This window comes from Sarcophilus harrisii, chromosome 2 (genome assembly GCF_902635505.1).
Source record: "Sarcophilus harrisii chromosome 2, mSarHar1.11, whole genome shotgun sequence".
Taxonomy (NCBI): domain Eukaryota; kingdom Metazoa; phylum Chordata; class Mammalia; order Dasyuromorphia; family Dasyuridae; genus Sarcophilus; species Sarcophilus harrisii.
This window is the reverse complement of record NC_045427.1, coordinates 270,322,184-270,343,165: the sequence shown is the minus strand read 5'-3', so window position 1 is coordinate 270,343,165 and position 20,982 is coordinate 270,322,184. Positions and strand designations below refer to the sequence as shown.

Below are 20,982 nucleotides of genomic sequence, written 5' to 3'. Positions count from 1 at the left end.
TATCAGCTTCTTAGCAAGAAATATCCTGGTTGGCCCCTCTCTCAGATTATCTTGACTTAAGGTTCCAGTTGCTACTATAAATTGATGGATATTAAAGCTAGGTTCTTGTGAGCCAGGTTTGGAAGAAATCATTCTCTGAGCTCATATCCGAGGCAAGTGTTGGTCTTCCTGAGCCATTATAGTTGTAACAGTTTCTCTGTGAAAGATTTGATGACCCACCTTGAAAGCAATAGGGCCAGTGTAATTCCTTAAAATGCCTAGACATTGAAATGGTTTCTTGCCTCATCAGTTCTTTCAGTCTTGTTGAGGAACTCAGGCAAGTTCTTCCTTTAAAGAAATGGTTCTTACCTTAGAGTCCTTGAACTTGCTTTTCTAATATTTCAATAATATATTTCATTGTTATTGTTCATTTCCTTTATAATTCTATATATTTTCTTTTGTGTGTTTAAAAACTAAATTCTGAAAAGGGTCTATAGCTTTCACTAGATTGCCAGAGGATTCCATGACATAAAAATAGTTTTGAAGCCCTGCTCTAGAGCATAATTCTTTACCTTCTCTCTAAGGTTTAGGTTTCATAGGATTTAAAACAGGGAGACTGGGATTCATATTGTGCCTTAGATATTCAGTATCTGTGTGATCACATTCCAGTCACTTAATCAGTCTCAGCCTCAGTTTCCTTATCTGGAAAATGACCTCCTATGTGGAGAGCTCTGTTTTAGGTGCCAACGTAGAAATTTAAAAAAAAAAAAAAACTCCTTCAAGGAATTTTTATTCTTCCAGAGTGGAACACACATGTGCAGAGCTAAGTAAATACAAGGTAATTTGGGTAGAAAGGGAGCATTAAAAATAGAAGAAATTAGGGAATACTTCACAGATGGCTGGATACCAGAGTTAAATCCTGAAGGAAAATAAGGATTGTAAAAAGCAAAGATGTAAAGGGTTCACACTCCAGCTTTTGCAAGTACAGAAACATGGCATATGAAATATTGAGTTTATTAGGGAGCAGCGAGTAATCCAGTTTGACTGGCACACAGAGTCTGTGAGATGTCATATGACGTTAGATTGAAAAGGTAATTTGGAGGTAGATTGTAAGATTACATCTTAAATGCAACATGTTTAAAACTGAATTCATTATAATCTTTCCTGCCCCCCCAAAAAACTTCCCTCCTTGCTAATTTTCCTGTTACAACTGAGGGCAAACCAAGCTCCCAGTTCCTCCAAGCTCACAACCTGGGTGCCATCCTTGACTATTACTCATTGACATCCCACCCCCACTCCATCCATATCATATCTTTTGCCAAAACCTTTTACCTTTGAAATATCCCTTGAATATGTCCCCTTTTCTTCTCTGAGGTTGCCATCACTCTGATGCAGACCCTCATTTCCTCTTGTCTAGATTATTGTAATAGCCTACTGGTGCATCTTACTGCCCCTCTTTCCTCCTTCCCCCCAATTTAATAAACTTAAGTGGCTCCCTATTACCCCTAAGCATCAAATACACAATTTTTTATTTGATATTTAAAGTTTTTCATAGATTAGCTCCCTTTCCAGTCTTCTTATACCTTATCCCCTGTCATTTGCTCTTTGACCCATGACCCTAGCTTTCTTGCTGTTCCATGAAAAAGACACTCCATTGCTGGGTTCTGGGCATTTTTTCTAACTGTCCCCCATGTCTAGAATGCTTTCCTCCCTCATTAAGAGGTATAGACATCTTGGTTTCCCTGGCTTCCTTTATGTCCATTTTCTGATATCTTGGAGTTTGGGAGCTAGAATTTTTTCTCTTCCTTACTTAATTATTCTGTCACTCTTCTTCCCACCTCCAGCGGATAAAAAAACAACTGGGACAATTAACTCCTTTGTCCCATGTAGTTTCAATTTATGACTTCTTGAAAAGAGCTCTGGAAAACCAGGCTTTGATAAAAAAACTTATTGGGATTCAAATGGAGTTACTTATACTCAAATCTCACTAATTGGCCAATAATAGATCCTAGCCCAAACCCTCGGTCACTGGGTTTTGTTGGCTCCGAGTTAGAGTAATTAACAGTTGTTTCCTAAATATATTTCCTTTCCCTTTTAGATGGATTTTTAAAAAATTTTTTGAATAGGCAAAGGAGGCCATCTCTTTCCTTATTTCTTACCTAGCCTTAAATCACCAAATCACAGAATGAGTGTTGCCTCAGACAAACTAAGACCTGGAAAAGACCATAGCTTACAAAGGCCATGGTCTCTCCATTGCATTCAGGGTCATCTCTAGTCGTCCTGACTCATGTCTTGCCACTGAACTCAAATGACTATGGAGGACACAGTGAGACTTTGCACAGCCTTGCCTCATTTAAATCCAATTCACTTGCAAGTCAAAACACCACCTTCCTGATGTCACTGGTCCTTTTTGAAAATGAATGATGAACAGTTACAAAAATATCTTCCATCTCCCAGCATGACAAGATCAGACTTGTGCTTTGAGTAAGATAATTCTGGGAGCTGTGTTGATGAAGTTTTGGAGAAGCGAGTCAGGATGCTAAAGAACAATTAAGAAACTATTTGTAAGCTGGGCAAAAAAATGATGAGAGCTTTGACTAGACCTGTGGCTATGTGAGTAGAGAAAAGGAAAGTAGTGAGAGAAATGTAAGAATAGAACTTTTAGACTTGCCAGCTGATTAGTTAGGAGGGAAGAAGGTGTTAATACTAATAGCACTAAGCTCAGTGACTGAAAATTTTACCAAAGGCTACCCTTTAGGAGACTAAAGCCTCTAGATAGCCTTTATTTGCCCAATAGGAAGACTTTCCTGTCTGCCTAAGGACTTAAATCTGGGCTTACACTATCAGGATAGACGATCGCTGCAACCTTTCAAACCAAGATATCTTTGTTTGGCAGATTCATTTTATATACTATTATAGACTACTTGCTCTGCCTGAGAACCATTTTGCCAGTAGCTAAAACCCATTTGTGATAGAGACCCCCAAAAGACAAGAAACCTTGTCTTAAACTGTTGATAGAGGCTCCTCAGATTGGCTGTCCCTTGAACCATGGTTCAATCTATTCCCAATCACCTTTCTTATAGACTTGTGGATAAGCTCTTAGAACAAGCTTTTGCTTGTATCTCTTATCCTGGAACATGGGTGAGGAACAATGGGCTCGACCAGGAAGCAACAACCACATCCCTGCAGACGAGGTCACTTGATGCAGATTCTGTGATGTTCTCTCTAGGATGCTCCTACTGCATCACAAGTCAAGCAGTCGCCCCCTCTCATTTTTGCAGCTGTTCAACCAGCTGGTATGTTGCATTCATCAGACCTTTTTAGGTTAAAATCTCTTTGTTATGCTGCTGTTACTGCCAGAGTCCTACCCATTTTTAGTGTCATGGTCCTGTGATTTCTTACACAAGTACATCTTAGAGATAAAGCCTGAATTCTTTACTTGCAGTCTGTGAACTTTGTTGGTTGTTTTAATATTTTGATGGGTAGAACCAATATAAATAGTTTCCTTTGTAATCCTATACATTTATTTTGTACATTTTAAAAGCCTTATGCCAAAAAAAGAGGTCCTTAGTCTTCATCCAACTGCCAGATGGGTCTATAACATACACAAAACGTTTAAATATGTGGACTGAGAATATGTAGACTATCTGACCTCACAATGGTCCTTAAATGTTCACTTAATGCACTCCCATGAATATAGCACAGCTTAAAATTTCCCAAGGATATACGAATACAAAGACAGCTAACCAAGTAAGCAGACACTCAGAACTACACAATGTAGTGACATATTTCATGAAAAATTCTCTCCCAATTTTCTTGCTTATATTCCCTCAGTTTTCACTTTCCATCCTTCACTTCTACTCCTGCTAGCTCAGGGGGTTCTGGTTCTCCCAACCTGAAAGTTATTTAATTTTTCAGCCAAAGATTCCTCATTTGTAAAATGGGGATATAAGACCTCATACAAAATTGTTGTGAAGCTCAAACTAGATAATATATGCAAAGAGATTTATTTATGAATTTTAAAATGTTATATGATGTTAGTTTTTTTAAAATAATAATATTATAGTGATGATGGTGATGGTGATGATGATGCTACCTAAAGATAACTTCTGAATGATAGAGGCTAATGCTTTCTTTCTGATTCCAAAAAATGCTGCCTTACTGCCTCTTAGATCAACTTCTCCAATTGTGATACCAATGGGTGGGATTTCAAGGGTGGCAGCATTGTAGGCATAGGAAATGGTATGTGCAGGGTGGTTTGTGGTAGAAGAGTTTAGGAAATTTATAGGGACTGTTCAGTCCAGTGTGGCTGGAGCCTTAGATTGCTGTAAAATAAGGCTGGAAAGATTGAGAGGATAGCGCTTGATCCTAAAGAACTTTAAATGCCAGACTAAGAAATTGAGACCTAATTGAACAGAGAACAGGAAGTAACTGAAGGTTTAAAAGAGGAATGGTAAAACTAGATTTGTGCATAAGAAAGATTAGTCTGTCAATGTAAAAGATGGATTGGAGTGGGGTGTAGGGTAAGAAGATTGACTGAGAGTCTGTTACAATAGATCAGCCTGTGGAAGTGAGAGCCTGTGTAAGGATGCTGGTGTAATGAACAGTACAGTTATACCTTCTACACTGTAATTTTCCCCATTGTGGTTTCAATATATTATGGGTTGGCATAAGGAAATTAAGTGGGAATTTGGTTGAAGGTTCTGTAGACAGCACACAAAGGTCAGCAGACAATACAGAAAAAATTTTAGAACCTCAAAAATGCATAATGTGTGTGTGTGTGTGAATGTGTGTGTGTACTATATGATATAGCCTATGACCAAGTACTTAATCTAAGTTTTACAATAAGATATTGTAAATAACTCATAAAAGACAAAGAAAAAATTCAGACCTCTTTTCTGATATGAAGGGAGGGCCAAAAAATTTTACACAGATTTTCCAGATCATATGAGGTGCTATGCCTCTAACACAACTTTCCCTTGTGATGTGGAAAAGATAACTTATAAATGAGAGATCCCCATAGGATTGTTATGAGGAGCAAATGAGGTAAATGTATAAAGAAGACTGCAAACCTTAAAGTACTATATAAATTTTTAATTTCTACATCAGATGTTATGGTGTATTATTTATATTTATATTTATTTTCTCTACCAGTCTTTCCCCCATGCCTGGAATGCTTTTTCTCTATATCTCTTAACGCCTGATTTCTTGGTTTCTTTCAAGATGCCACATGAATCCCACTTTCCTTAGCAGGCCTTTTAGAGTTCATCTCCCATTTATTTTCTTCAGTGATCCCCATCCATTTATATTGTAGCTTGACTGTTCTTAGGTATTTGTATATTGTTTTCTTTATTAAAATGTAAGTTCCTTGAGAGCAAAATCTATTTTTTTACCTTTATTTATATCCTTGTTATTGAATCATAGTGACTGGCACATAGGACGCACTAAATAAATGCTTGTTCAAATGACTTTTAACTGTTGCTCTCTAAAAGGTGTGTGTGTGTGTGGTGTGTGTGTGAGGGGATCTGCCTTACATTACTGTGTTTTTCTGTACTCTACTAGAATGTTATCACTGTGCAAATGAAGAGACTTTATCTCCATATAATGTTTCCTATAATGCTACAGATTGCCATAAAATCTAAGCATTTGTGTGTGTGTGTGTGTGTGTGTGTGTGTGTGTGTGTATAAAATGGATTTCCAAATGACTTTCCTTAGGAATGTGTTTCTGTTTTTCTTGTGTTACAGTTTCCAACTGAATCTTTAGACAGTCCAGAGAATATTTAGTTATGGGAGTGAATGAGGAATTCACTATAGAGCTAGAATTTAATTAAAACAATGAGCTACTTAATAATTCATTTTGTCATCTGGCAACTAAATATTGAAGTGGTATTTGAAACATTGATTAAAATTTCTTGCTAGCACCTAAAAAAATCAACATATCCAAAACTGAAGCTGTCTTGTTTTTCCCTAAATCAATGTCTCTTGACTTTTCCATTTCTGTTAATGGTGCTATCACCCTTCTTGTTTTCTAAGTTCCATGCCCTAAGTCCCAAGTCATCCCTAACCCCTTCTGACTCAGTACCTATATCCATTTAGTTCCAAAATCCTGTGGATTCTTATGAAACCTCTCTCAAATCTGTCCCCTCCCTTCCATTCTTAATACACAGATAAGACTTAGAAAGCCTAATAATTAACATGTCTTGAGGGCTATTTTGCTTAAATATCAGCTGTCTTAAGCAAATCTTTGGCAAGTCATGAACTATAGTTAATCCATGTTTGAATTCTCTTCCTGATGTATTGATCTTCTTTGTTTTTAGTAAAGAAGGAGCCAATGTATTTTAAGAACTAGACAAGAAGTCAAGGCAGAAACTGAATTATGAAAGTTTAACTGCCTAACTTATTTTCTTTCACCAGGGTTAATCATGAAAGGACTAGTGTTTTCTTATGCTCAGGTGAAAAAGATATATAGGTAGCTATTGTGTACAAAATACTGTGTTAGGATGTAGGAATATACAATTTAAGTATAGTCCCTCTACCTTTCTTTTCAAGGAGGAATACATACAACTAGCTATATTACAAAGCAGAAAGTGATATGATAAATAAAGGGTTCTAGTCAAAGTACTATGAAAAATGTGAGGAGAGAGATTACTTTTAGTTGTAGAGGTCAAAAGAAGGTAGCTGGTTGGCACCTGTTCAGTTGGGTCTTGTAGGAAGGGACAATTTGGGGCTGAAAACTTCTAAAAACACTTGGCCAATTTAACAATAAAAGAACTTCACTATGGACCCTATGTGGTTGATATTGAGTATCCTGCTGAGCCCAATATAATTAGTTAGCCATAAAATTCAACCCCAAGTAACTGGATGAATAGACTTGGAGGGGATTATTTCCTGTTGTCCATTTAAATACTGAAGAATGTCTACCAGATACGAAAATTTTATTTTTATATAATTAATGCTAAGCTGTTCTTTCTGACAATGGATAGCCAAGAGGTTCAGCTAACTGCTTTTGTAAATCTGCTCTCACTCAGAGATAATAAAGTCATTTCATCCTATTTGCTATAGCTGGAAGTTATATCCAATTCATCTAAAAGCTGGACCAGGTTATTAAAATGTTTTTTTTTTTTAAAATGGGATTATAACATAGTTCTGCTTTATACCCTTTAGGATTGGAATTTAATTTTTCAGAACTCTAACCATTTTCTGATTTTAGCACTGTTATTAGTATATATTCAGAGATAAAGGCAGGATAGTTTTAAAATTGTACTCAGAAAAAGTAATATTTAAGTTCAAGTTTAATATATACTGTTACCCTCGGCAAATTACTTAACTCATAGTGCCCCAGTCAATTAGGCACCAATTTACAGTAGTACAAGAGCTTTCTCACTGTTGTTGTTCAGTGGTGTCTGGTTCTTCATCACTCCATTTAGGGTTCTTGGCAAAGATCTTGATTTGTCCTTTCTTTCTCTAGCTTATTTTACAAATAACTAAATTGAGGCAAATGGGTTTAAATGACTTGCCTAGAGTCATTTAACTAGTATATGGCTAAGACCAGATTTGAACTCAGAAAGGTGAGTTTTTCTGACTCCAGCCCAATCAATGGTCTATCCTTTATGCGACCTAGCTGTTTCTTCCTTACTGAGGGTTCCTCATACTAATGCAATAACAGATGTGGACCAAAAATAAATAAATAAATAATGTAGGCTTTGAAAAAGTGTGGGTATTGATTTAAAAAAATATTTTAATAGCCTTTTGTTTTTTCAAATACATGCAAAAGTAGTTTTCAACATTCACCTTTGCAAAATCTTGTGTTGCAAATTTTTTTCCCTTCTTCCTTCCTTCCTTCCTTCCCTCATCCCCTACAAAGCAAGCAATCCAGTATAGGTTAAACATATGTAATTCTTCTAAATATATTTCCATATTCATCATGCTGCACAAGAAAAATCAGATCAAAAAGGAAAAGAAAAAAAAAGCAAACAAAAAACAAAGATATATATCATCACAAGGCTATTGGAATTGCCTTGAATCACCTCTATGTTGACAAGAGCCACATCCATCACAATTGATCATCACATAATCTTGTTGCTATGTATAACGTTCTCTTTGTTCTGTTCACTTCACATCAGTTCATATAAGTCTTTCCAGGATTTTCCAAAATCAGCCTGCTCATCATTTCTTATGGAACAATAATGTTCTCTAACATTCATATATCATAACTTATTCAGCCATTCCCCAACTGATGGGCCTCCTTCAATTTCCAGTTTCTTGCCATTACAAAAAGAGCTGCTACAAACATTTTTGCACATGTGAGGCCCCTTCCTTTTTTATGATCTCCTTGGGATACAGACCCAGTAGAAACACTGCTGCATCAAAGGGTAAGACAGTTTAATAGCCCCTTGGACATAATATAGATATTGATTTTTAAGAAACTACATCAAAATTAAAAAAAAAACCATACACTGTATCAGGTTGAATTTATGTTAGAAATGCTGAGATGGCTGTATATTAAGAAAACTATAAACATAATAGACCATCTTTCCTACAAATGCAATAAAAAGTTTAAAAACAGATAAAAATGCTTTTAACCAAATGCAATGCCCATTTATGTTTAAAAAAACATTAAAAAGCATAAACATAAATGGACCTTTCCTAAATATGGTGAATGGTATATATCTAAAATCAACATTTTGTATTATCTGTAATGAAGAAATTTTTTTTGAAGATTAGCAAAATGGACATACCATTTGATAATTTAATGAAACAAGGGACCAAATTGCCAAAATAAAAGATGTAAAAGAAAAATTCAAAATAGATGAAGAGGAAATAAAGGAAAATATTGGAGATTATTGTTTCTAAATACATGTCCTCCAAATCCTGATAACTTAAATGACAGAAGAATTTGTATAAAAACATGAAAAACTCACGTTATAATAACAAGAAATACAGAATTTAGATAATCTAATCTCAGGGGAAAAAAAACAAACAAGCATCCCTAAGGGGAGGGTGGGGAGGAACTAGACCAGATCAATTTATAAGTGAATTGAACCAAACATTTAAAGAACAATTAGCTTCAATTTTGTATGTTATTTTCAAATTTAAGGACTATGGCATCCTACCAGACTTTTTCTCTGATACAAATATGATTCAGATTCTTAGATCAGGGAGGGATAATAATGAATATTATTGGGAAAATACCAAAGAAGTTATTAGCAAAGAGGTTACAGCAATATATTAAAACAACCTCATACTTTGACCATTATTTCTGTCAGCTTTTACTATGAATATGGGATTGATTCAATGTAAGTTAAATTGTAAACTTAACAGATTATCTTAATGTTTTAAAAACACCAAAAATCATGATTATTTTAATAATTACAGAAAAAACTTTTTTTTTTTTTTTTTTTTTTTTTAGAAAATCTAACTCCTTTCATGTGAAAAGCCCTGGAAAGTATAGTAATAGAAGGATTTTTCGTTAGTGTGTTACACTGTATAAGAACTATCCCTGTAAATTATACATAGAACCAACACTTTCTAGAGAGAGCAGGATTGAAGCAAGGTCTGTTATCACTATTATTACTTGATATGATTTTAGAAATGATAGCAATATTAATGACAAGAAAAAAAAGGAATAAATGCATTTATAGTTCTGCAATTGGTATGATGACTTACTTAACTCTAGAGAATCAACTAAATTTAATTTAAAAAAAAACTTCAGTAAAACAGCAGGATACAGAATAAATCCACAAAAATCATCAGTCTTTTTTTATGTTGTTAGTAGAACTCAGCAGAAAGAAATTAGAAAAAGAATTTCCATTGAAAATAATTGTAGAATTTATAAAACATTTGGGATTCTAACCATTAATATACACACAAGGATTATGAATAGAATTACAAAACGTTCTTTACAAAAATAAGGGAACATTTAAATAATTATAGAGGAATTAACACACAAAAATTATGAATAAATTACAAAGCAGTTTTTCAGAGAGGAATTAATTGCTTTCCATTGACTATAAATATAATAAAAATGACAATACTACCTAAATTACAGTATAGATTCAATGTCATGCCAAACTGCTAAAAGAGTGTTTTAGAGGAATAGACAAAGATTTAATAATAAAATCCATTAGGAAAAACAAAAGATCAACAATCTCAGGGAAATCATGAAAAAATGAATTAGGAATATAAAAGAGACTTGGCAGTACCAGATCTCAAACTACAAATCTACAAAGCAGCAATCATTAAAACTATTTGGTACTGATTTAAAAAATTGTAAAGTTTGATCATTGGCAAAGAACAGGTAAATAAGCTGTCCAGTAAGTCCAAGGACATCAACTCTTGAGGTAAGGACTCCTTAATTGACAAAAACAAGCTGTGAAAATTGGGGAGGGAGGGGAAGTGTAGCAGAAATTAAATTTAAACCAATATTTCATACTATGTACTATAATAAATTCCAAATTAATATATAGCCTAAACATAAAAATCATTTCATAAATAAATTAAAAGAGGATCAAAATAAATACCTTTCATTACTATGGATAGAGAAAGTTCTTAATTTAGGAGTAAAAAATAGTCATAAAAAAGTAAAATCAGTTTTGCTTATGGAACTGAAAAGCCTTTGCACAAATAAAAATCATTACAGTTAGAATTATAAGCTAAGTAGGTAACAAGGAAAACATTTGTAATATATTGCTCTGATAAAGATCTAACATATAAAATGTATGGGGAAATTGATACAAACATACATATATATTTATGTACCTACATACACACACATACCAGAAAAAATGTAATCTATCAATAACTATATGAAAAAATTCTCTAATTTTCTAGTAATAGAATCCAAATGAAAATAACTCTGAGGTTTCACCTATTGCCTCTCATATTGGAAGATATGACAAAAAAAGAAAAAAGAAAACTTTAATTGTTAAAGGGACTGTAAGGGAACAGACACACTAACTCACTACTGATAAAACTATGAATGGATCCAACCATTCTGGAAAGTAATTTGGAATTATATTAAAAAATTCACTATACTGCACATTCATTGAATCAATGATAGTACTACTAGACCGATACCCATATACCCAAAGAAATAAAAAAAAGAGAGAATGACCCAATGTTCAAAAATATTTATAGCAGCTTTGTTTTCCTTCCTCCTTCCCCCTCCCCCCCCCTTTTTTTTTTAATCACTAGGGATATTTGCAGAAGACATTTGTAGTGCAGAGTGAAGCAAGTATTTTCAGACATGGCCTTTCACTGAATCTGTTTTGCTTGACTATAGATTTTTGTCATAAGGGAGGGATTTGGGGGTGGGGTGGGTTGGTGTTGGGAAAAATATATGGATGGTGACTGATAAAAAAAGAAAAGAAGGGAAAATATAAATGAAACATTAAAAAAAATACATAGAACAAGGAGAATGAACAAACAGGGCAGTTTGTTGTTATCATGATCAATTTAATATTCATCATAATAATATTCTGTAACATTCACATATCATTTTTTTTCCCTAGACATTCCCGGGTAATTAAGGTGTTCAGTTCATTTTTATTTATTCCTGAAATTTGTTTAAAAAAAAAAAGGTGACAAAGTTATGAGGGTGTGTTGAATTATCATAGGCCTATAAAATTTTTTAAAGTTTCCTTTTCTGAAGTCTTCCTATACTTTGACCTAGCCTTGATTAAATGAAACTCATTAAGAAAAGCATTTCAGCAAATGTTTTAGTCAACCACTTGATTAAACAATTTTGAGAGTAAGAATTTCTTTTTTATTCAGAACTTTTTTCATTTTTAGCTGATGGGTTATATTTTAGAATAGATGGAATTATTATGTATTTAGATAATATAGACAGGACCCTAGACTCAATCAAATGCAGAGAGATCATTATAGGATTGTGTACTTGAGTGAATAATTTATTTTCATAGATGGAGGTTTGTACTTCTATAGTCTTTCCATTGGGATTAATATTCCTAGGCTTAAAAAAACCCATCCCATTAGATTTAGTATTCCCAATTTTGCATGTATTATTTTTACTAACGGCTTAGGTCAACACCACCTTTTAGAATGTATTATAAGGATAAGTTGTTTATAAATATATTTGAACTTATGAAGTGTTTGGGTGACTTCAACTGTATTCTATTTGTGTCTGATAATTTTGCCAGGATTATGGTGGGAGGAGGATAATAGAGGGAGCATTCTGATAAAGTTTTACAAATCAAGAGGTGGAGTGGTTAATCCTCTGATTGTAGTCACAGAGCCATGTAATATGTTACACTGCCTTACAATGTAATAACTTAAACTGCCTAGCACAGTGCTAAACTCATCATAGATGCTTAATAAATATTTGTTGGTAGTTCAGTGGAGTCTATTAGAGAGTTTCAATAATCTTTGCATAGATTCAGAATTATTCAAGTCCAAATGCCCTGGTTAGTCAGTGCTGATTTCTGTCCATGCTCTTATTTACTGTACCATGCTTTCATCCTTTTGGCTGAGTTCTTGTTTTACTTTTCATTGCGAAGAAGGCTACAATAGGACCATAAATGTCAGACTTAAAAGGGACCGTGGAGATCTTCAGTTCAAAGTCCCTCATTTCATAGATGAGAAAACTGAAACCCAAAGGGATTAATACATACATCTAGTACATGGCAGCATCAGACTTGGGAAGCTGATCTCATTCCAACCCCAGAAATGCTAGTATCTTTCCTCTGTTGATTATTTTCTATTTGTTCTGTTTATATTTTGTTCATAGCTTTTTGCAAGTTGTGAGCTCCTTAAAAGCTGATATTCTCTTTTGCCTTTCTTGTTACCCCTAGCATTTAGCATAGGGTCTGGTATATATTAAATATTTTATTTTTATTCATTTATTTCCAACTCTTTGCCATGCAGTCTTCTTCACAAAGATATTGGAGTGGTTTGACATTTCCTTCTCCAGTATGTCCCCATTTTACAGATGAGAAACTGAGGTAAATACAAATCAAATGATTTGCCCATACTTGTTAAGGGTCTGAAGTTGGATTTGAACTCAGGTCCTCTTGACATCAGGCCTGGTGTAAGTACTTAATAAATTTTTATTGGTTGACAATGTCTACAGAGGGCCTAATAGAAAATAGAGAATAGGCTTCCTCTTCTTTCTCAAGGAGTCTATTGACTATTTACTGTAACAATGAAATAATTTTATTCTATTTTTTTCTTAACCTTTTGGTAGTAACTTTAGGAAATTTTAATTTTTTACTTAGCAAATATGTATATAGTTTTATATAAGCAGAAGTGACATACAGATGACTTGGAAGACCTCCAACAAGAAAGAAAGCAAAAACCTTATCTTATTAGGATTGGCTGCCAAAGAACCTTCATTCTTACATGCACAATTACTAAACCGACCCTCCAATGGAAAACTTTGCTTCCAATTTTCATTTTAAATGCCTTTCAGAGATAAAGCAATTCAGAAGATTGTCTGAACCTAAGTTGATTTGAATTCAAGTAGCTTTAGGGCTTATTTCTTTTAAAAACTCAAATAAAGAAATGCATATATGAACCTTTTTAGTGTATTTATTAATATGTGATGACTTTTTTCCCTCCCTCAGGTGACATTCCATTGCATCTTAATATTAGAGAGACATCAGATTCAGGCCAACCTATTGTGTTTTCACAGCCTCAAAGTAATGAGGTAAGTTATGTGAATTGTAAAAATGTATTTTCTACTTATAATTGGAGGAAGGGTTTTGCTTATTTTTTTTTTTTATGTTGAAGAAGATAATTGGAATCTAAAATTTCATTAGCTTAGAAGCAATTTGATGTGAGTAAAAAAGCATACTAGACTCTAGTCATGAAATTCGAGTTCTACTCTTGGTTCTGTCATAGAATGTTTAATCTTAAATAAGTCACTTAATCTCTTGCTCTGGATTCTCTCATTTACAAAGTGAAAAGATTGGACTAAATATCAAAGAGTCCCTCTAGCTCCAAAGTATGACTTTTGGCTAGGAGGTGGTCACCCTAGCTTTTGCTCTGAACAAAGGACCTGATCAAGAGCTTATTTGCCCAAGGGAAGAAAAATTAAAAAAAAAAAAAGAAGTTGCAATTCACCAGAAACCCAGTTCTTAGCCTAATAATATCTTTAACTGCCAAATGTCATTTAGTTTGAATCTTTTTTGTACACTGAAGTGTGGGCTGCTTCATAGAAAGATATTTAATGTTCTCTTTACTCTCGGTGACTTTGAAAATGGGAAGTTTAGTATGAGAAATTTTGCAAACCAGTAGCATTACAATTTCTAATGCACTGACCTTAACAAATAGGATTTAGAAGAAAAGTAAAGAAGCAAAGTATATTAGTGCTTCACTTATTCAGCATCATTGAGGAATGTAAATTTCAAACAAATGGGTTTTCCAGGTAACTGAAGGTTATCTTTTTAAGCACAATTTTTTCTTAATTTTAACCATTTCTGATGGAATTCTTTCCAATGTATATTATGTGCTCCTGTGACTTCTTAAACAATGTGTATGAAATCCAATGTAACCTTTTCTTTAGTCTCAAGGTTAACATTTATGAATGTCAATTATTTTACTACTATGTAATACAGCTATTCCCTCAAGGGCCATTGACACAAGTAAGACTGGTTGTTTCTACACTAAATGGCGTCTTATGTCTTTTTTAAAAAGATTTTTAGACTTTTTCCTGAAACTCAAATCAGCTACATTTTCAATGCTATTTGTACACATGACTCTAGTAGCCACTTTCCTCATCTAATTTGCTGCTTTTAATAAATGATAGAATAGGAAACCAACACCATTAAGCTTAATAGAATGGTGTGTGCAAAATAAGTAGATGCTGAGTCAAGTCTCAAGAAACTCTGCTATAAGAAAGACATGAGCATTGTGTCATCATCTATTCTAGCTGCTTTAAGAGTCCATACACATTAATTCTGATTTATAGCAGTTATTTCCAGATACTTACAATTCCTGGAATTTATTATATTTAGGATGGTGAAATAGGAGGTGAAAGATGTTATTATATGTTGTCTTCTCCATAAGTATATAGGTATCTGGTTTGTAGCAAATATAAAAAAAACCCTCACACATCAGCATTTTCTGATAATCTTTAGGAAAAACATTTTCCTTCTTAAATAATACCAAACCAAATATAGATATACTTTGCTTTATGCAGTAGATGTGATTCTAAAAAACCTGTACAAATTAAATTTTTTCTCAAATCAAGTAATATATTGTAAATGCCTTTAGGGAACCATCTATTCAGAGAAAATCTATGTTGAAACCTTTTGATGAGTGAATAATTATTCCCTAGCTTTTCTGTTTTACAAGTTTGTATTTATTATATATTGAGCTTTGTTATTGTGGGTTATCTTTCCCATCCTCTCTAATCCTCCTAAATAAGATGCATTTATATAACTATGCTTTTTGGGGGACTTGAATTACCAAAATTGGCATAGCAGCCCAAGGCAGTGACTATAACTGTATAACATGATGAAGAGGCAAAAAGACAACTACCAAGGAATAATGTAACTTAAAAATCAAGTCACAAGATTGATGGGATCAGTAATAGAATGCAGGCTGTTGCATGTTCAGATTTAATTTAATTTTCTTGTAAGTGAAAAGTATCATCAACTCTGTTAAATGACATTTGTGGAGACTCTAGTCTTATAGACTTATAGACAGCACCATAGTTATCTTAGTATGTATATATAAAAATACAATTTTAAAATGTACAAAATGCTGAGTGATGTCTAGAATTGAATTGTGAGCATTGGTGCACCAAAAAGGCCAATTTGTCTATACCATAGCCTAAAGGGTATTTTGTATATACTTAGAAACATGGCTTGGAACCTAACTGGGAGGGAGTTTCGACTTTGATTCCATTAACACTTAGAAGCCATTGTAACTTTTTGAGCAGAAATTGGACACAATGAGACATGCGATTTAGGAAAATCACATCAGTAGGCATGCAAAAGATGGATTAGATGAGGAAGAGATTTGAGGTATGTAGACCTAAAGTTAGTAGGATGTTTAAATGGCACAAGCAAGAAATTATAATAAAAATCTGAACAAGGGTGGAAGTGGAGAGCATGGGGAAGCTTGGAAAGAGTTGGGGGTAGAAACAATATGGGTGATGAGAAAAAAAAAGAATCAAGGATGACTCTGGATTGTGAACCTGAATCACTTTGGAAGGATAGTGGACTTGTCTAAAAGTAGTGAAGTTAGGATGGATTTGGAGGGAAAGATGTTGAGTTATGGTTTTTGATGTGTTGAGTTAGAGATATCTGTGTGGAGATACCTAGAAGAAAGTTAGAAATGCTGGAATAACGCTTATGATCTCTACTATCCAAGGTTCCCCTTTGCCACTGATGACTTTGCACAAGTTCTTCCACCTTTCTGAGTCTCAAATTTCCTTGGCCAAATGGGGAAGATTTTTTTATCTGTGACTATCAAGAAGTCATTTAACTTCTCAGGGACTCCACTTCTTTACCTGAAAAAAAAGGAGAGAGGATTTTTTAGTGTTTGGTAAAGTAAAATCGGTTGTCTGTGCCCATATGGACACTCTCAGGGCTTGGGAATAGAACAGAATTAAAATATAATCAACAGTGACAGTAAAAAAAACTTGTAAGTCTCATTGATTTTGTAATTGTTTTGCTCTTAAGGATGTTTCCAACTGTTGTCTATAAAAGCTGCTTTTCAAAATTAGGTCTGTATGTTCAGCTAAAGTTTCAGTTCAGAACTCTTTCTACTAATAAATTTATAGTTGAATTAAGAAGGGATATGAGCCCCAACTCCAAATTAACATTACAAATTTATAATAGAAGATAGTTAATTTTTTCTGAAATTGCCCATATTTGATGCTCTGACTCTTTGGATGACTTCCCCACACAAAACGATTTGAGGGATGTCCCCTTCCATTTATGCCATTTCTTGTAAAGAGTATCAAGTAAAATTTTTTTTGAAGCAATTTAAACTCAGAATTATTGAAGGATATTCATGAAGCCAGAATATAGCTGAACAGATAGAAGAATCCCAGCCCCTGATCTATTGTCTGAACCCTTCTACAAAGTATGGCTCCTGGTATCAATACCTCTCCATTAAGTAGAGGCATTAAAATCTTGGTCCCTGATAGACATTATTTCTTTTTTTTTTTAAACCTCCTAGAATTATCAGATGAAAAAACTTTTCAGAGCCTGACCAGTATTCTGTCAATAGTGTATCACTGGTATGCCATTAATAACAATAATAATAATAGCGTGCATTTATATAACAATTTATACCTTTAAAAGGCACATATTATCTAGAGGCAGCTAGTTTGTGTAGTGTATAGAGTTAGATTTGGAGAGAGGAAAACCCAAATTCAAAACCTACTTTGTACATTTACTAGCTGTGACCTTGGATAAATCATTTAACCTTTCTGCTTCACTTTTTTTATCTGTAAAATGGGAATAACAGCCTTGTGTTGTTTCGAGGATAAAATGAGATAATATTTGTAAAACTTGCAAATTTTAGAGCAGTGTGTAAGTGTAAGTAAGTGTAAGTGATAATCATCATCATCAACTCAGAGCAGGTTATGTTATTTATCTGAGTTAGCATGAGTATTGTTATTCCCCTTTTACAGATGAGGAAACTGAGGTTTTGGGAAGATAGAATGACTGTCCTATATTGTGAAGCTGGGGCTCAAACCAGATCTTTTCCTTCTAAGTTGAGTGCTTGATATCAGAGGTATCAAATACATATTGCAGGAATGTGGCCCAAATGAGATTAAAATGTGATTGGGAAATATTTAACAAAATAAAAATACAATAAACCATAGATAATGGCAATTTGTGGTTCTCTAAATCAGTATGCAGCCCTTGTTGTTTGTTTACGTGTTTCTTTTTCATGATTTTTTCCCTTTTGATTTGATTTTTCTTGTTCAACATGACAAATATTGAAATAGGTTTTTTTTTTAATTGCACATATTTAACCTGTATCAAATTGCTTGCTGTCTTGGGGAGGGGAAAGTGAGTATAGTTTAATGGCTTCCATATCTACTTGATGTTGACACCATTGCTTTAAATGGCATCAACTTGGGGCAGCTAGGTGGTATAATGGATGGAGCACCAGTCCTGGCTGGAGTCAAGAGGACCTGAAATTCTTCTCAGACCCTCACTAGTCATGTGACTCTGGACAAATCACTTAACTCTAATTGCCTAAAAAGAAAAAAAAAAAGAGCTATATGACATTAACTTGCCCCATTACTCCATTATTTTCCTCTGAAGCACAAAATCAGCTTCCCTTGTTCCTATATTTCATTTTTGTGCAGAGATATACAGCCTAATAAATAATACTGAAATAGAATCTATCATGTTAGTTCTATTTTCAGTGGATTGCAGGCTGTCCATTTTTTTCTTTCCTCTTAGGGATTTATATATAGGAGCTGCCATAGACAAAATCATGAAACGGGCAAGGTGTATCTTACTGGATATTCCCTCTCATCCTGTTTCCTATCCACTGCACTAAAATCTGAGAGCTCTCATTCTCTGCTCATAATAAACTCACTTATGCTAAGGCAATGGAAATTTGTCAGGAACCCTTCCTTCCCCCACTATTTTCCATTTAAAAAAAATATATATTTTGCAGAGGGTAATAATATTTTCCTCCCTTTTAGTTAGTACTCAAAGTAACGGTATATCTGTAAATGGTGAAAGCATTTATACAGGAATTATTTTGGGAAGAAAGATTTTCCCAAATCATAGGTTATGTACCATCTGACTAAAGTTAAAATCAAACCTGTCTGTGCATAGGCACAATATGGAGAGAGAAGGTTGTTGATACTAACAATTATTTCTTAGAATCACATGTAAATAAAATTCAGAATATGAGGGCCAATTTAAAGTACAGCCGAAGCTCACAATAGGAGAGGATAATAGTGGTACCCTTCCAAGAGCTGGGGCTTCACAGCTTGTCACATACCACTATGATTATAACCAGTGTTGATTCAATCAAAAACAGTTTTGTCTTTGAGAGGGGCAAGGAAGAATAGATTCACCCATGTACTACTGATTAAATTTATAGTTTTTATTCTTTTTTAATAAGGAAAAATTGTACCACTTTCTTTTTGAAAGATGAACTGTAAGATACTTCTCACAGAGATTGCCAAATACAAAAGGAAAATTCATTAAACTGTAATTTCAAAATCATGACCATATAATGTTAATATGAAAATGACTGTGGATGATGAATGAGAAGTCTAAATCCTTGGAGGGAGGGGAAAACACAGACAAAAAGCCCATAAAACTCTTGCATTTTTTCCTTACAATCCATCTTCTGTTGCTTGGTGATAATAAAGCAAACAAGTTGAATCCAGCTGTATTATCTGAGTTTACTGATGGCACATTAAACAGATCACACAAGTTGAAGAGGAAGATCACTATGTGTTTGGAAAGGAGGGAGTAGCAATGTTTCAGAAATCTCAATTTGGACCTTTTATATATGTTGTTTATAGTGTTGTCAGCTTGTTGATTCTGGATTTTTTTCAATAGTATTTTATTTTTTTCAAATATATGTAAAGATAGTTTTCAACATTGATTTTTGTAAAACTTTAGTGTTCCAAATTTTTCTCCCTTCCTCCTTTACCTTCCCCTCCCCAAGACAGCAAGTAATTTGATATAACTTAAATATGTGCAATTCTTTTTAAAGTATATTTCCATATTTGTCATGTTGTACAAGAAAAATCAAAAGGGGAAAAAAACTATGAAAAAGAAACAAGCAAACAAACAACAACAAAAACAAAAAGGTGAAGATATTATTCTTTGATCCCACATCAGTCTCCATAGTTCTCTCTCTGGATGCAGATGACATTTTCGATCACAAATCTACCAGGATTGCCTTGAATTATCACATTGTTGAAAAGAGCCAGATCCATCATATGCAGCAACAACAAGATTATACGATTCTCAGTTCTGATGGATGTGGCTCTTTTTAACAATGAGATGATTCAGACCAGTTCCAATAGACCTGCGACAGAGAGAGCCATCTGCATCCACAGAGGACTGTGGGAACTGATTGGGGACCACAACATAGCATTCTCACTCTTTCTGTTGATATTTGCTTGCATTTTTGTTTTCTTTCTTTTTCTTTTTCTTTTTTCCCTTTTTGATCCAATTTATTTTGTGCAGCAAGATAACTATAAATATGTATACATATATTGGATTTAACATATACTTTAACATATTTAATATGTATTGGACTACCTGTCATCTAGGGGAAGGGGTAGGGGAAAGGAGGAAAAAATTTGGAACAGAACATTTTGTAAGGGTTAATGTTGAAAATTATCCATGTGTATGTTTTGTAAATAAAAAGCTTTAATTAAAAACAAAGAAAAGAAAAGAGCCAGTCCATCACAGTTGATCATCACATAAAGTTGTTGTTTCTATGTACAATGTTCTCTTGGTTCTGCTCACTTCACTCAGCATCAGTTCATGTAAGTCTCTCCATGCTTTTCCAAAAATCAAGCTGCTCATCATTTCTAATAGAACAATAATATTCCATTACAGTCATATGCCATAACTTATTCAGCTGTTCCCAGCTGATGGGCATCTACTCAATTTTCAGTCTGGATTATTTTTTAAGGATCTCACATAACCATTATGCAAGGAATAGGCCATGGAGGGCCTTGGTTGTAGTAGCTGATAAATTTTACTATGTCATTATTACAAACTCCTTGAAAGCTTTTGATCTATCCTGTGATTTCTCAGAGGGTCTAGAACAGTACCATATGCACAATAGGTCCTAAATACATTTTTAATGGCTCTTTTTAAAGCACCCAGTCAGTAAACATGATTTGAGAAAATTCTTTTACTGACTTGTAGAGGCAGTTTTATATCATTAAGAATACTGGAATTGGAATGACATCTCTTAGGTTTGAATCTTGGCTGTGCTACTTACTAGCTGTGTGATCTTTGGCAAATAACTATCCTGCTCTGGGCCTGCCTTATTCCCATCTATAAAATAAGAGGGTGGGACGAGATGAAC

At 34.0% G+C, this 20,982-nt stretch overlaps 1 protein-coding gene across 2 annotated transcripts in view; it reads left to right on the top strand.

Moving 5' to 3' along the window:
• NUBPL (nucleotide binding protein like) overlaps positions 1–20,982 on the top strand; it is a 317,209-nt gene that overhangs the window by 291,039 nt on the left and 5,188 nt on the right. For both annotated transcript variants that reach the window (XM_031952254.1, XM_031952255.1), the window contains one exon: positions 13,560–13,642. In XM_031952254.1, the coding sequence (XP_031808114.1) occupies positions 13,560–13,642 (83 nt within the window). The remainder of the gene's footprint in view (positions 1–13,559; positions 13,643–20,982) is intronic.